Here is a 17559-nt window from a genome sequence, read left to right as displayed (position 1 = left end):
GCTTCCCCGCTCCTGCTGCTATGCAAACTTTACATTGACATACTAGTATGCCATTGCATAATTAAACTCCGACCTGGGCACACCGTTCCATAGCTGTAATCATGCTGCTCATTTAGACAGCTTCCTCCCCACTCCTGTAGGCACACAATCTCATTTAACTGCAAAAACTATATTGATGGACCAGCAGATCATTACAGAGTTGTTATTACACAGCATTACCTATTTAGTTATTGGGTCAGCCACTAGTTAAAATTTGCACCCCACTACAATTTGATCTGACAGGTGTTTACAAAATCTTTTGTGGTACTCAGAAACAGATATTTTCTATATTTATAAAGTTTTTTTTCTCATAGAGTATTGTGTGTATCTAGGGAAATATTGTGATGTTAAGAATGAAGGACCTGTTAGCTTCTATTGATTAATACAGGTCATGTAATATGGTTTGGAGGAAGGTCCTTGATGTGAATGCCAGTGGTGCTAAATTTGCTTTTTGTGAATACGTCTAGATCAGTAGGCCTTACAGAAACCTAAACAAGATCTAAAACCTTTGGAAGTACCTGATTTGTCTATGACCTTTGGCTGGTGGCTATTCCTCTTGACGTCCCCATTCCCTCCCGACACATCCATGATCTGCTTCTTTATTTGTTCATGGAATATTTAAAGTACAAAGAGCATGATGTAAATTTTGCTAAACTGAGCTAGAACAGTATAATATATAGAAATTCACAATCCCTTTCAGTTCTCAATTACCATGCCTACATCATGACTTGTGTCCATGCTTTGCTGAAAGTTTATACTTTTTTTTTTCTAAAATACCATCACCAATAACTTTTTGCAGTCTCTGCTATGAAGCTGCAATAACTTCAACTCCGTCTGTCAGCTCCAACAATAGCTTCTAATCTAATACTAACTGAAAACTCCTCCAGAACATTTAAAGTTGCCTATACATATACCAGCAATGTCCACTATACCCTCTGATTTCAGTAGGATCGACTATGTTACCGGTATGATGGTTTGCCTGTTCTCCCCAATATTAGTAAAGAAGGATCGGGTAAGATCCTTGTGCTCATAGAATATAAACTGCTGTCAGTGGTGTCTAGTAAAAATTTATTCCCCCCTCCCATGAAGAACACTTGTATCCTCAGCCATATCAAGTTTGCATGGGGTTTTAGGCAGAATATCTGCTGGCTGAACAAGAGTCTGTTTGACAGATATATTTTAGTGAATTTTTGTTCATCTCTTTCTTGTTAGGATTCTACTTGTTTTCTCCTAATCCATCTGATCCGGTAAGTCACATAGGTTATTCAGTTGGAAGTGTTTTCTTTTTGTTGATAACTAATAATGTTAACTAAATTTAGTATAGCCTGGATTGGATATACACTAAATGCCTGTTTTTATTTCTGAAAAATCTGTTTTCTCGTTTATATTATTGGGGAACACTGCACCATGGACTATAGGTCCAGTCTCTGGAAGTCTGACACTAGGAAATCTTAAAGATGTGTCTCTGGCCCTGGGCTATACCCTCTCCTCAGACACAATGTTGGCTATTTATTGCTTTTCTCTTACAGGTGCAGCGGGGATCACCTAATGCCCACTGCTGCATCCGTGCCAGGTCAATGAAGGGGTAACCCTGTGTGTGCCCAGAGATTTCAGATTTGGGTGAGTATATTCTGCACCCCTTTCTCTTCCTTGTTCCAGCCTGTTTTCCCTCCAGAGGTCTTTGGGGTTTTCCTGGTTCGCCAGGGTGCCTCATCGCTGCCTGCAGCCTTATAAATTACACACCGACTTCTCCTAGGCCCAACTCCTCCCCTTTGGCTTCCTGTCCAATCCTGGCAGGGAGATAGTGTTTTCTAGTCCTCTGCCTATCTTGTGGATGCGGGAATCTTGGTGGTAGGTCTCTCCCTTCTCCACCAGTTGTTCTCCTCAGGAAGCATAACTTACGGTAGGTTAAGCCTTGGGCTTCTCCCAACTTCTCTGCAAGGCCCTTTTCCACTGCTATCCCACCATTTTCTGGTGCCCCCACATTTTATACGTGTGCCTGCTGTAATACTATGTTGCCATGTGGCCAGTCTGAGCCCCCTCCCCCCCACACAGACACTCTCCTGGACTCACTGGTCTCTCTCACCTGGGCTATTTGCGACCTTGACAAACTTAACCAAACCTTGGAAAGGCTGTCCTCAGATTGCTGCTCAGTTAGTGCCTCTCAAGCCCCTTCCCAAGCGCGAATGCTACTCCTTTTCCAGCTTCAAGAACTGCTTCTGAATGCGGACCAAGAAGTCCTCATATAGGTCAATTTCCCACACCCCCTCCCCAGACAGGGTAACGGTCCGTTGCTCCAATCCGAAAGGAAGAATCACCTTTTCCACTGCTCATTCTGTTTTTCCTGGGGATTCCTCTGACTCTGATTCGAAGCATGTCTCAGGACATCTATATCCAATGCTATACAGAACCTCGTTTTACAGTTAGGGGATACCTTTCATATCTCTGAAGCCCTCATTTCTGCCACGCAGGAAGATGTTTCTTTCTGACTCAATCGCCTTTCCTCTCTCTGGTCTTCCTGAACCATGGGACATTTGACCAGATGTTGAAGAGAGAATGGCTCATTCAGACTGCCCCTTGTTTTCCTCAAAGAAGGTGGATGTGCTGTTTTGTTTCCTAGACCTGTATGCCTCCACGTGGTCCAAAGCCTCTGCTGTGAATCTATCCATGGCTTAGCTGTTTGAGGCTACTTCCCTTCCACTGGCAGTCTTCCATCTACCTCAGTGACCCCCCTGGAAGGTGGACTCCCTCTTCAAGGAAGCTTTTGTGGCAAATGGCTCTGCTTTTTGGTTTTCCTTTTCAGCATCTTAAGTTAAACATTGCCTTTCACATGGAGCTTCCCTCAGAAAAACTGACTGCTTGTTTCTCATATTCTATATGCCTCGATGTACCTCTACGATGCCTCTCTAGAAATGGCTCGCTAGTCAGACAGAGCAGCAGCTAACATGGTGGTTATGCTTTGTACCATTTGGATTTGGTCAAGCATTGCGGTATCCGCCTCCAAAAAGTAAGATGACTATCTTTCGTTCTCTCAAGACAAACATGGCAGACTTTTTGGCAAGGAGAAGCTAATCTCGGAGGCTACCGTAGGAAAAAGTTCTCTCCTTCCCTTGTGCTGTTCTAAACACTAACCACCCTCCTCCATCTCCTCCATTCATGGTTCTACTTCCTGCTTTGAATGGCAGCTGAGACTCTCGCTCCAGAAGACTCAAAAAGGACAAGGCCGCTTTCTGTCCTCCTCCGGTTTTCCTCCCTTACCCCTCGTTCACATCTGCGTTGATATCCCGTCCGGGGGAGTCCACATGGTGACATGCCCCCCCCCCCCCCCCCCCGAATGGAATACCAAACTCAATTGCAAGCGCTGTGCAGTAAAAGCACACTGACCCCATAGATTATAATGGGGTCCATGTGCTTGCTGCGCGATCTCCGCACTGAACATGTGGAGAGGTAAGTAGATTGGACTCTTTGTTTGTTCTCCCTCAGGGCCCTCGACACTGACATAGCTTGCATCTCAGGGTGGATTTGCTCTGTTATCAGGTTGCTCATTCAGGTGACTGCTCATTCCGCGTTTGACTCTCACTCCTCCTGGGCAGTCCGACATGAAGCTTCATTCTGGACTCTGCCATTGCGCGTTTGGGTGCTATGGTTCTGCAAATCACTAGATCGCTCGCATTGCTGCTTATTTTTTTTTTTTAATTAATGTAGATTGTGAGCCCCATATAGGGCCCTATCAGCACATCTTTGGAATATTGGAGGAAATCCATGCAAACACGGGGAGAACATACAAACTCCTTGCAGATGATTTCCTTGGGAGGATTCGAACACAGGACTCTAGCACTACAAGGCTGCAGTGTTAACCACTGAGCCACCGTTTTGCCCCTGGCATTGCTGCTTGCTCTCACCCTTTTGGACTGCTTTTGGACATCCCATGGTGCTGTGTTCCCTAACGATATAAATGAGAAAATTGCACAATTTTGTACTCTCCATAAAATCCCATTCTCATTGTATTCATTTGGAGTCACAGACCCCACCCTTTCCTTTTTTTTCTGCCCTGGGTTGTTCATGGTTCTTTTCTGGGCTCAGGACATGTTAGCAGTTGTTGGTTCTTTGTTCACCGTTTTCTTGTTTACTTATTTCTACTGCTTCGGTGCAAACTGACTAACTTAGTGTTTGAGGATGAGGGTATTACCCATGGGCGGAGCTGACATCTTTTGATATTTTCTAGTGCCAGCCTTATAGTGACCTGACCAATATCCTATGGTGCTGTGTCCCTCAATGACTACAACTAGAATTTCAGGATTTTACAGTGAGTTCTAAAAAATCAACTTTTTATTTTTGGGTTTTTTTCCGACAGTATTTCAACACTCTTGAAAATAGTCTGGTCAGTCTGTTTGTACTTTTGACTACTGCCAAGTAAGTGAGTCTTGCTTACCCTTAATGACCTGTAGAAACTACAAGATGCTTTTTTGATAATCCTTTTCCTTCTGCATTGTAGTTTCCCTGATGTCATGATGCCGGCATATTCACGCAATCGATGGTCCTGCATCTTTTTCATTGTGTATTTATCTATTGAACTCTATTTCATCATGAATCTGGTATGACAACAGCTTCTCTCTTGTTAGACCTTTATAACCACAAAATATTTCATTTTTTAGGAGTCCATGGTTCTATACCTCCTAATGTTAAAGTGAAGTTCCACCTGTCAATATCATAGACTGTATAGTTAAAAATACAAAGTCCAGTTTTTTGGGGGAGATCTCTTGGTTTTTCTGTGCTGTGTATAAAAGAAAACTTGTTGCTGGTCTTGTATTATTCATACATTTCCATGCATATGTAACACCCTTTGAGACCTCACTCTATAGGAAGGGTGTGTGGTACCTTTAAATTCGCTATGGCGCAGTGCCTCCACCAGAATCTTTCTCAGAGCTCTGTAGGAAGGCAGGAACAATAGAACAATAGACACTATTGTGAGGAAGCGCATTCCTGACTGCCTGTCAGAAACACCCTTCTGACAGTGAAGAGCTATGGTACCGACACTGATAGCTCTTCACCGGGGGCACAGAACATGAAAGCCGATAGTGCACTGAATTAGCGCACTGTCGGCTTTCTAGCAGTGTATTAAACCGCATGTGCCCCAGGATGTGAAAGGTCCTCTTTAAACAAGCAGAGGAGTCTGGAACTGCTGGATACTACGGACTTCACATTATAAAATGCAGGCACTTTTTAGCAAGATATATTTTTTTTTGCTAAAAAGTGTGTATTATAGTGCAATAAACACAGTAGTTATAACTCAACTTTGTGTGTGTTACCAAGAAAACTACCACGTGTGCAAAAAAAAAAAAGTGTCTAGTCTTTTTGGAGCCATACAGTCTGGTGGCTGTGTTTATAACCAGAATAAAAGTAAAACCGTTATACAACCATAAAAACAGTGCGTTATTAATGGCTTCAGATAATCACAGGTTCAGAGACAAAACGGGTCTTAAAGAGGAGGAATAAGGACCAATTATATATAAGTTTGTTAATACAAAACATATGGTCTTAAACCAATTCTATTGCAAAATAGATTAAGGAACAAAAAGAACATTCACACGTCTACATACATAAATAGTGAAACTTTAGAATAATTTTGTTTCTGGTACCTCTGCTCAATGTAAACATTTTTCTCTGATTATTTGTACTATGATTTTTTTTTTTAAAGTGTCTACACTACAATTTTAGCCCACCTTGGAAATGGCTGTGTTATTCTTACTGGGTAAAGATACCAAAGACCCCAAACATAAATGTTAACAGAGCTTAAGTTTCTGGTCGTCTTTTATAGAGACAAAGTTGATGAAATTCACCTTACACTGGTTTTCTTTTCTTCAGCTTCTGGCAGTTGTGTTTGACACGTTCAATGACATAGAGAAAAAGAAGTTCAAATCTCTGCTTCTGCACAAGCGTACAGCCTCACAGCACAGTTACCAGCTTCTCCTCAACCCACAGGTATAAAGAAGTGAAGTAAGATGTCTTGGAATTTTACTATGTTTATGCTTAGATGCATTACTATACCCAATAGATGCAGGTCCCACCTTTTAGACTTATACCTATGTTAGGTTTTGCAAAGATGCAACTTTGCAATATTTTTCAGCTACATGGAATGGAGAGGTGGCCTTGCATGTGTAGCTCTCTCCATTCACTTTAATGTAGAACACCTGCTTAGCTGTTTTTGAAGCTCCTGTACAAGTGAATGGACAGAGCCGATTAGGTTACCTCTTCATCTTGTTCGGACCCCTGTTTTTGTAGGGTATTGTATCAGCACAGTAACAATTTGTATTGGTTCTTCTTGTAGTTGAGAAGAAGACACATTGAGAGTTTTTAGCAGCTCGGCGCCAAATTAGGCAAAATGTCTCTAGGATTGGATTTCCGAGAAGCGCCTTTACTCACATGCCTGTTGGAGTCTGGGTACAGATTACTCAATATAGGATATATGTCCAAGATGAGTCCCCCTAGTGAAAGTACCCATCCTACATAGTCTTTCAAATGGTGTAGGGAGTGCATATAATATGAAATTTGGAGGTAAGAATGACACCGCAACACGGTGGCTCAGTGGTTAGCACTGCAGCCTTGCAGCGCTGGAGTACTGGGTTCGAAACTCGCCAGGAACAACATCTGCAAGGAATTTGTATGTTCTCCCCGTGTTTACGTGGATTTCCTCCCATTCTACAAAGACATACGGATAGGAAAAAATTTACATTGTGAGCTCTATACGGGGCTTACAATCTACAAAAAAAAAAAAAAGATGCCTCATTCAGGGGCTCAGATTTGGCCTGCAATTTTATAAAGGAGTGAATCACCCAAGTGGTGCCTCTAGTGAACTATCTAAACGTATGATGGTGCTCAGCATAATGTTCCCTACAATGCAGGGAATATTTGATATTGAGTTTTTATTGGCCACAGACTTCCTTCAAGTGGCATCATCTAAATTGCTCATAGTTTTTCCCTTTTGTTGCTAGTAACAACTACTATTCTACCAAAATCTACATTTTAAGAGAACACAACATAACATGTATAATAATACAATTTAATTGATTATATAGACGACCGCATTGCCGTCATGCAGCTTTGCATTAAATGTTAATGTCTTTGGTTACTGAAGTGCTTTGCTGCCAAGATGTGTGAGAAGTCCTTGACGGGGAAAGAGTTAATGGTTTTGTAGCAGATTAAAAAGAAATGGCTCCTTTCTTCCTGAAGTAGCATCACATCCTTCTAGAGTGTATTCATATGCTGCAAATTAGTTTCAGGAATATCTGTGAGTGAAAATCGTGCTCTGTATCTTAATAGTAACTTTTCCAGTATGTATGAAGTTTACCTGGAATATATACTTTTGCAGGGCCCTCAAGGAATTTCTTTCCGACAGTTTGATGGAATGATGAGATTCTACAAGCCCCGGATGTCAACTCGTGATCGATACCTATGCTTTAGAGCTCTGAAACAGAACCGGACAGATAATCTGAGGTAGGCTCTATGCAAATATGTATTTCACTTCATATAATCAATAACAAAATGAAATAAGCCCAGCATTTCCTTCTTTAATATCCTTGTTTTCTTTAAAGAGGTTGTCCAGGCAATTTTTTTTTTTATTTTTTTTTTTAATATGCCGGGGGAGGTGGGAAAAAAAAAAAAAAAAAAATCATACTCTCCTGTCCACGGTGCTCCGATGTCCTTCCACCGCGGTCCTCTCCTTCTGCTCCGGTGTCTTCTCACGGGTCTCTTCTTGAGTTCCGTTGAGGCCGCTGATTGGCCTCAGCGGTCACATATGGCTGGGACTTCCACCACATGTCAACACTGGACTCAGAAGACTGGAACGTTCTGGGAGGCAACAGGGAAAGGTGAGCAAGATTGATGTATATTTTTTTTCACCTTCCCTGGCCTATGTAAATAATAAAATTAACATCTAATTTTACTGGACAACCCCCTTTTTTTTTTTTTTTTTTTTTTTTTTTTTTTTAAACTCGTTTTATTGAGAGAGTATAAAACAAATTACAGTACAAGAAAAATCAAGACATAAAAGATGGCAAATCCAATCCAAAGCTACCTTGGACACCAAAAAATCTTGTCAAACAGAACAAGAACCAAAAAGCATGCTGCAAAGTCCATATCAGTAATTGAAGGCTTGCAAAAATCTTCCAATAGAAAGTCCTAATCCAGAAAGTCGAGAGCGGTATCAATCTCCATCCAACCTGCTGAGGATGAGAGTAGAAAACTAGAGAGACAACAGAAAAACATGTACAGGAACGTACACATTACTCCAAATGCAGTATAAGCATGGACCAGAGTCACCCCTTGAACATCTAAGGAACAAGTGCTTGCAGGGCAGAGCGAAAAAAATGGTCAGTATACAGGGTCAAGAGAGAGTCACACCACAGGCCCCAAACCTTACAAAATTTTTGAGGGCGGCCCCTGCCTTTATATACCACTTTATTATACGTGACAATGGAGTTCACCAGCTTCCACCACATGGGAAGGGAGGGGGTCTGGGAGCCATCCATCACAGGGAAATCGCCGTCCTGGCTAAGAAAAGCGATTGCCGTAAAAAGATATGTTGAGTGGTGCAACCATACCTCTTCATCTAAAACTCTGAACAGACATACTTCAGGTAAGAGTGGAATCGGAATTCCCAGTATATCAGATAACAGGCCTACGACCTCAGACCAGAAACCTTTAATGATAAGACACTCCCAGATCATGTGCCAAAAATCAGCATATATAACCAGTACATCGCAAGCACCCAGGGTGCTGGACAACCACTTTTAAGCCTGTGTCTTCATGTTCTTCACATCACCAGAGTCTCCGACATGCTTTTTTTTTTTTTTTTTTGCTTTGCTTCAATTTTGCTTCAATTAAATTTTGAGCAATGCTATATTGCCTCTAGAGGGGGCTATACAATTTATAGTAGCTACACTAACAGAGAACATGTGTCACAGGTTATGTGTATGGAGTCATGTACTAGCATGCAAACATTTGTATTTTATTTTAATGTAACTGATCAGTTCATCAAAAAAATCCTTCATTTGCTTCTGCAGCTTTTTCCAGACATAAGACTGACTTGAAGGACATTCTTTTCTTGGTTCATACTGTGAAGCTCATCCTACAATTTGCCAATTGGATATTTTTTATTTTTTTTTTGTTAAACCATTACAGACAATACTGTTTTCCCTCATTTTCATGAAAAGTTCTTGCATATCTTTGACATGTGACAAGCTGAGGATATTAATGGATACCGTATATACTTGAGGATAAGCCGAATTTTTCAGCACTGTTTTTGTGCTGAAAAAGCCCCCCTCGGCTTATACTCGAGTCAAGCTAAAAAAAAAAACTAAATAATTTTTCTTTTTTTTTGGAGGGGGGGTCTATGACCAGCTGCAATAGTAATACCGTATATACTTGAGTATAAGCAGAGGCCCCTAACTTTACCACAAAAAACTGGGAAAACTTATTGACTCAAGTATAAGCTTGGGGGGAAGCTTAAGGGGGGGAATGCAGCAGCTACAGGAAAATTTCAAAAATTAAAATGGTCGGAGTTTTTGGGTGCAGTAGATGCTGGGGAAGGGGAGGGGGTGTTTTGGTTGTCTGTCTGCCCCTTCCCTGAGCTTGAGGACAGTTTTTTTTTCCCCACTTGGAATTCAGTCTGGCTGAATATAGGGTATCTGCAGTGCTCCTATTAACCCCTTCCCGACAGAACAGGAGCACTGCAGATACCCTATATTCAGTAGACTGGGCACTTTCAGACACAGGGATACCTAATGTGTATGTGTTTCACAGTCATTTTCTACTTTTGTATGTATTCTAGGGAAAGGAGTGATTTACAACTTCAAAATTTTTTTAAAGCTTCCTTTTTTCCCCCCACTATTTTATGGGAGATTCTATACATTGATATTGCGGCTGGTCATAGACCTCCCTCCCCCTTAAAAAAATTTTTTTTTTTTTTTTGCTGACTTGAGTATAAGCCGAGGGGGGCTTTTTCAGCACAAAAACTGTGCTGAAAAATTCGTCTTATACTCGAGTATATACGGTATATAGAATCTCCCATAAAATAGTGGAAAAAAAAGAAGCTTTAAAAAATATATAGTAATAAGTAAATAAATCCATCCTTTTTCCCTAGAATACATAGAAAAGTAGGAATTGACTGTGAAACACAAACACATTAGGTATCCCTGTGTCTGAAAGTACCCGGTCTACTGAATATAAAGTTTCTGCAGTGCTCCTGTTCCGTCGGGAAGGGGTTAATAGGAGCACTGCAAATACCCTATATTCAGCCAGGATGAATTCCAAGTGGGGATAAAAAATCTCAGTCCTCAAGCTCGGGGAAGGGGCAGACAGACAACCAAAACACCCCTCCCCTTTCCCAGCATCTACTGCACCCAAAAACTCCGACCATTTTTATTTTTGAAATTTTCTAGTAGCTGCTGCATCCCCCCCCCCCTCGGGTTATACTCGAGTCAATAAGTTTTCCCAGTTTTTTTGTGGTAAAATTAGGGGCCTCGGGTTATATTCGGGTCGGCTTATACTCGAGTATATACGGTACCTAGTAGCTGGGGATATTTTGTGTTTTTTTAAGGCAAATACAGGAGTGGATTGAGCAAAATGGAGAAATAGAAGCGCTTCTTTTATATTTCCCATTCCCTTTTGTAACAACAACTGGGTTTGGCTGGAAAAAAAATCACAGCAAAATCTGCAACAAAAAAAAGCAGCTTTTCCACAACATGGTGCCTTCACCTTTTTAAGATAATGCATTACAATTCTAGGGAAATTTGCTGCACAAAACAGTCATAGATGGGTTAATAAAGGTGATATAAAGTATCAGGAAAGGTGCATGGATTGATATCCACTTCAAAATGCAGAAAATTAAAAAAAATAAAAATCTCATGCTGGTTTATGTTGTACAGCTCAGTTTCATGGAATTTATCTTTTGCAGGTTAAAAGAATTTTATCATTTTTATGAAGTGGTGGATTTGAAGTGGAAGGTAAGTTTACAGCTACAGATGATTGCTATGGTTTTGAACCTTCCATCAGGTTAATGTAGTAAAATTCCACTCTGATTAAAGATCCATGATGACCGTTGTCTTTCCTTGACAGGTGCAACGCATTCGGGAGCACTGGTTTGATGACTTGCCTCCCACAGCATTGCTTATCTTTAAAGGTGTGAGCTCTTTACCTCTACTAGATGCACTGTTACCTGCTTGGGCCAATGATCGTGTGCGAAGTAGATGCATTATTTGTTTGTTGCAGCATTTCATAAGCTAACCATACACCTCAGATAGCTGTTGGCCCAACAACCCTTTTCCTTAGCTCAGCCCACTGTTTGCTCACTGGGAAGAAGAAAATATGCTGTTGCCAGTATCCCACATGTAAGATAGGATTGCGCATGTTGATATCCAGCATGCCCATTTCTTCTTTCCCTGCCAGCAACTTTTGTGGGAGCACTGGGACACCCCTGTGTACGTTGGATTGTTGGCCAGTCCTGGCAACATTTATCTAATGTGTATGGCTACCTTAAAGAGGACCTTTCATCAGATCGGGCACATGCAGTTTTATATACTGCTGGAAAGCTGACAGTGCGCTGAATTCAGCGCACTATCGGCTTTCCCGATCTGTGCCCAGTGTAAAGCGCTATCGGTCCCGGTACTGTAGCGCTTTAGTGTCAGAAGGGCGTTTCTGACAGTTAGCCAGGGACGCCCTTCTGCCCAGCAGCGCCTATCGCGCCGTACAGTGTGAGTGGGGAGGAACGCCCCCTCCCTCTGCTCACACAGCTCGTCCATAGACGAGTATTATCAGGAGAGGGAGGGGGCGTTCCTCCCCGCTCACACTATACAGCGCGATAGGCGCTGCTGGGCAAAAGGGTGTCCCTGGCTAAGTGTCAGAAACGCCCTTCTGACTGTAAAGCGCTATGGTCCCGGGACCGATAGCGCTTTACCCGGGGCACAGATCGGGAAAGCCGATAGTGCGCTGAATTCAGCGCACTGTCAGCTTTCCAGCAGTATATAAAACTGCATGTGCCCGATCTGATGAAAGGTCCTCTTTAAAGATAATTTGTTATAAACCTATAATGGGTAGTGGAGTTAAAGGGTTTTCCCATCTCACTCTATAATCAGTTTGCCTTCATTCTCTTTTACTCACTTCCTGCTGATGGGCAGGTTTTTACTAATGGACAAGACACTATGTAGATATAGACCTTGCCTTTACCATGAGCAATTATTTATTATGATTACTAGACATCTATAATAATGAAGATCAAGTATGCATAGTAAATGTATCTTATATTGCACAGGTTTGAAGAGCGATTACCATGCTGCCAGGACTGACAACAGACTTGCAGTAAACTCAATATTACCTTTGTGTTTACATAGAGAGATATTTTCCACACTGTCTGAGCATTTATCAGCAAACTGCAATTTGCTGACCTGTGTGCCCAGACTACATAGCAGAATAAAACGGCTCTGAAAGTAATACAGGGAACTCGGTTCCCTTCCAGAGTGCAGTGAGTTATCCATCCTGAATCAGATAACAGGCCAGATGCCTTGACAACGATGTGTAAACAATGGGAGGAATAATTAGACTTAGCAGGAAAACCTTCTAATTTACATAAGCTAGCAGTATGACTAGGATCCTTGATCTTGTAATTTTAGTTATATTAGATGTATGTAAGTATATAGAAGAGAAGTAATGTTTATTTTTTTTTTTTAGATAAATCATTTAGCTTTTTCTTTTTTTTTTTTTTTTAAATAACTTCCTTAGAGGCTGTCTTACTGGAGATGCAACCCTCCTGCATAGGCTTCAGCAGGGTGTCTGTTTCTGGTGTAAAAGCTAATGAATGCCCTCCTTTCACAGTGTTGCTGAAGCGAAAAAGGAATTGCATCCTTATTAACCAAACTTTGGCAGATGCAGTCTCGCTCAATTGCGTTTACCTGTGTGTGCAGTATGTTCTGGTAGAGAGCAACCTTGTTTTTCTTATCCATGACAGCCCTTTTAATAGTAACAAGTGATGTTTTATGCTGCTCTCACCAATGCAAAATTAAAGTTCCCAGTGTCCTTAAAAAGTCACAAACCACTCATTTGCAACTGCAGTTCATATCTACATACCTCATATCACAGGGGCAAATGAGAACATGAGTACGGGACAGTTTTACTTTTACATTTAAAAAATATGTTTAATCTGACATGTTTTATCATGCCTAAAGACAATATTAGATAATATTTGTATCTGGTGTGTCAGCATTGACACCGGTCAGATAGTTTTTTTTTTTTTTTCCCACACTAAACTGATTTAGCATGATAAGTACTCCCGGCCCCCTGTGACTAGTTTAGGTTTTGCATAAGCCAAACTAAGAGTTTTCTGTTACTACAAAATCTTAGAGGGGCTCCATAGGAAAGTCATACACAAAGACCAGCTTAGGGTGGAAAAAAAAAAAGGCTCCCTTTAAAAAATGTGGTCACCTTTATAAACCTAAACACTACTCCAAAGTTTTATTTTTAATGAAGTTCCAAGATTTCATGATCAATACTTATTCTTTAGAGCTCTGAAACAAAACAGGACAGATAAGCTGCACTATAAACTACACAGATGTGTATAAATTCAACTGGTGTCCTTTAATTTAATTTTTTTTAACTTAATTAGGTATTAACGTCTTGGCAAATTCCAGAGCTTTTCAATATGCTGTATGTAAGTACAATAATCTAACTCCTTTTTTTTTTATATATATATATGTTGTTTAGGGAAGAATCTGTTAGCTAGAATCGTGCTGGTCTGCAGCAGTAGAAGCTGTCCGATTTCCACACTAAGGCCGGGGCCCCATGCGCTGTAAACGCTGTGATATGCCTGCAGTGGAAACGCCGCGGGAAAAACCGCAGTGTTATACAGTACAGGCAAAGTGGATGGGATTCATGCGAAACTCATGCCCACTTTGCGTGATTTCGAAAACCGGTGTGGTTTTGGAAATCACAGAATGTCAATTATATCTACGGAAACGTAAGTGGATTTCCTGTAGACATAATTGTAACAGTCCGCAGAGGAAAACTCAGCGAACTTTCTGTTTAAAGCACTGCGGGAAGAACCGCGATGCATTCCCGCCACGGTTTTTCCTGTCCCGTGGGGCCTTAGCCTTAAGGAGGACTCTAGTTAGGTAGGATGGTGTTCCTTTCTGCTGTAGAACGTAGTCTGTATAGTTCGACATCAGCACACTTTCTGAAGGTTCAGATTACATAGGCTCCCTGAAAGTAGCAACAGCTGATGTTATGGGAACTATAAGCCGATAGCTGGTCAGGTAACGGAGGGGCTGTACATCTCACTCAGACTACTAAGGTGGATGAGATGAGAAAACTCCAGAAGGAATGTTTTTTCTCAGCAGACAACTTTCGTCTGCTGAGCATTTTGGTAAATGCTCAGTACAGGGCTGGATTTTTAGGAATGGCAGGTAGGTTGGTAGTAGGACCTGTCATTCCACCCCCCTCCAGTCCACACTTTGGGGATGTTCTGGCAGCGACTCAGCTGCAGAGAGTCTGCTCATCAAGGGAGCTTAAGAAGCCAGCTCCAGCAGCAGACTTTGGGCAGAGCTTGGCTGGAGAGCCAAAGAAAGAGGTCATATTCTTGGAGCTGTGTCCTGAGTAATTCAACTGGCTTTTGATTTCTGTTATTCTAGGTGAGGGAACCTATTCTATGTTTAGTTACAGCCTAGCCGGGCAGGTATTTATTTATGTATTGTTTCCTTTTGTTGCTGCACTATATTTTGAGTGAAAATAAAACTCTACCTTTGTTTTTGACTAAAGAAACTGGACTTGTGTGTCTATGCCACCCCACCTAGCAACCCCAGACCCTGAAAGAACATTAAGTATTACCACAGCAAATCTCCACTGTCAGCCGTTTCCCCACAACTGGCGCTAGAGCACGGAACCCCCGAAATCTCAAACCAATCTCACTCACTCCTACCCCTCCCCCTGCCCTCCCCGGTGCACTATGGAATGCCCGCTCCGTATGTAATAAACTTACCTACATCCACAACCTTTTCATTCTCAATGATTTTACATTTCTTGGTCTCACTGAAACATGGCTGACACCCTCAGACACAGCCTCCCCCGCTGCACTCACCTATGGAGGTCTGCAATTCTCACATACTCCCCGCCCCAACAACAAACCTGGCGGAGGCATCCTCCTGTCAGACAAGTGTTCATTTGCCCCTATCCAGGCGCTACCTGCCCTTAGCCCCCCCTCCTTTGAAGTGCATTCTGTTCGTATCTACTCACCCGCCAACCTCCGACTGGCCGTCATATACCGACCGCCAGGACCTACCGCTGCCTTTATCGACCACTTCACCACCTGGCTCACACACTTCCTATCTACAGACACCCCCATCATCATCATGGGGGATTTCAACATCCCCTTTAACACAGACCACCCTTCCGCCTCCAGTCTCTTGTCCCTCACCACCTCCTTTGGTCTCTCCCTCTGGTCCTCTTCTGCCACCCACACAAAGGGGGGCACACTAGACCTAATATTCACCCGCTTCTGCTCCATATGCAACCTCTCTAACTCTCCATCCACGCTCTCTGACCACAACCTGCTAACGTTCTCTGCCCTCTCTTCTCCAACGGACCCCCCACTCTCTAAACCACCACGCCCCCGCTGGAACCTCAACCGCCTTGACACCTGCACCCTCTCAGACGCTCTCCTACCACTCGCTGACATATCCTCAATCCTGGACCCAGATGCCGCTGCTGCCTTCTATAATACCACCATTACCTCAGCCCTTGATTCTGTAGCCCCCTACACAAACTCCAGAGCCCGACCAACCAATAGACAACCCTGGCATACTGACCAGACTAAAAAACTGAGACGTGCCTCGCGGGTTGCAGAGCGCCTCTGGAAGAAAAGCCACTCCCAGGAGGACTTCCTCAGGTACAAAGAGGCAGTTCTCACATTTAAGAACGCACTCACCGCCGCCAAGCAGGTCTACTTCACCACACTCATATCCGCACTCTCTCGCAACCCCAAACAACTATTCTCCACCTTCAACTCCGTCCTCCCACCCCCCCCCTCCGACATCACTTATCTCAGCTGACGACTTCGCCTCCTACTTTAAAACTAAAATTGACACCATCAGAGACAGCCTCACCCTACTCCCCCGACAATCCATCCACCCAACTACTCGCCGCTCCCCATCCCTGACCTGTTTCTCCTCCATCACTGATGAAAAACTCTCCTCCCTAATCTCCAAATCCCACCTCACCTCCTGCACGCTCGACCCGATTCAATCACATCTCATCCCCAAGCTCACTGAAGTTATCACTCCAGCCCTAATCCATCTCTTCAATCTATCCCTAACCAATGGATCCTTCCCCTCAGCCTTCAAACACGCCACTGTCACTCCTATACTTAAGAAACCGTCCCTCGACCCGTCCTCTCCTGCCAACTATCGTCCCATCTCACTACTCCCGTACGCCTCAAAACTTCTTGAGCAACACGTCCACTCAGAACTCTCCTCCTATCTCTCGTCCAACCTGCTCTTTGACAGACTTCAGTCAGGCTTCAGACCCCGTCACTCCACTGAAACTGCCCTAACAAAAGTCACTAACGACCTGCTAACCGCCAAAGCCAAGCGCCATTACTCTGTCCTCCTCCTCCTCGACCTCTCCTCTGCCTTTGACACAGTTGACCACTCCCTCCTGTTATAAATTCTCTCATCCCTTGGTATCTCAGACTTGGCCCTTTCGTGGATCTCCTCATACCTCTCTGACCGCACATTCAGCGTCTCCCACTCGCACACCACCTCCTCACCACGCCCTCTCCCTGTAGGTGTCCCCCAAGGCTCCGTCCTAGGACCCCTCCTGTTCTCCATCTACACTCTTGGCCTGGGCCAACTCATAGAATCTCATGGCTTTCAGTACCATTGCTATGCTGATGACACCCAAATATAAATCTCTGGACCAGACATTAACTCCCTGCTGGCCAGAGTTCCAGATTGTCTAGCAGCCATAGCCTCCTTCCTCTCCTCCCGCTTTCTCAAACTCAACATGGAGAAAACAGAGTTTATCATCTTCAGCCCATCCTGTATGGCCCCTCCACCTGACCCATCTATCAAAGTTAATGGAACCCCACTTACCCCTGTCCCACAGGCCCGATGCCTTGGGGTAACCCTGGACTCCGACTTATCCTTCAAACCACATATTCAAACCCTCAACACCTCCTGCCGCCTCCAGCTCAAGAACATCCACCGAATCCGCTCCTTCCTCACCCCAGAAACTACCAAGATGCTCGTCCAGGCCCTCATAATCTCCCGCTTAGACTACTGCAACACCCTTCTGCATGGACTCCCGGCAAACACCCTCGCCCCCCTCCAGTCCACCTTAAACTGTGCTGCTCGCTTAATCCACCTCACCCCCCGATCTTCATCGGCTGCTCCCCTCTGCCAGTCCCTCCACTGGTTACCCATAGCCCAGCGAATTGAGTTCAAGCTACTAACGCTAACATACAAAGCCATCCACAACCTG

General features: G+C 43.3%; 1 protein-coding gene across 2 annotated transcripts in view; it reads left to right on the top strand.

The window, feature by feature from the left end:
* TPCN1 (two pore segment channel 1) overlaps nt 1-17559 on the top strand; it is a 50675-nt gene that overhangs the window by 12277 nt on the left and 20839 nt on the right. For both annotated transcript variants that reach the window (XM_075276583.1, XM_075276582.1), the window contains exons 8-15: nt 1252-1286; nt 4394-4452; nt 4535-4634; nt 5905-6021; nt 7409-7533; nt 10994-11042; nt 11155-11218; nt 13694-13738. In XM_075276583.1, the coding sequence (XP_075132684.1) occupies nt 1252-1286; nt 4394-4452; nt 4535-4634; nt 5905-6021; nt 7409-7533; nt 10994-11042; nt 11155-11218; nt 13694-13738 (594 nt within the window). The remainder of the gene's footprint in view (nt 1-1251; nt 1287-4393; nt 4453-4534; nt 4635-5904; nt 6022-7408; nt 7534-10993; nt 11043-11154; nt 11219-13693; nt 13739-17559) is intronic.

The sequence above is a fragment of the Leptodactylus fuscus genome, chromosome 1 (genome assembly GCF_031893055.1).
Source record: "Leptodactylus fuscus isolate aLepFus1 chromosome 1, aLepFus1.hap2, whole genome shotgun sequence".
NCBI lineage: Eukaryota > Metazoa > Chordata > Amphibia > Anura > Leptodactylidae > Leptodactylus > Leptodactylus fuscus.
The sequence above is the reverse complement of the archived record's forward strand: the minus strand, read 5'-3'. Positions and strand labels throughout refer to the sequence as shown.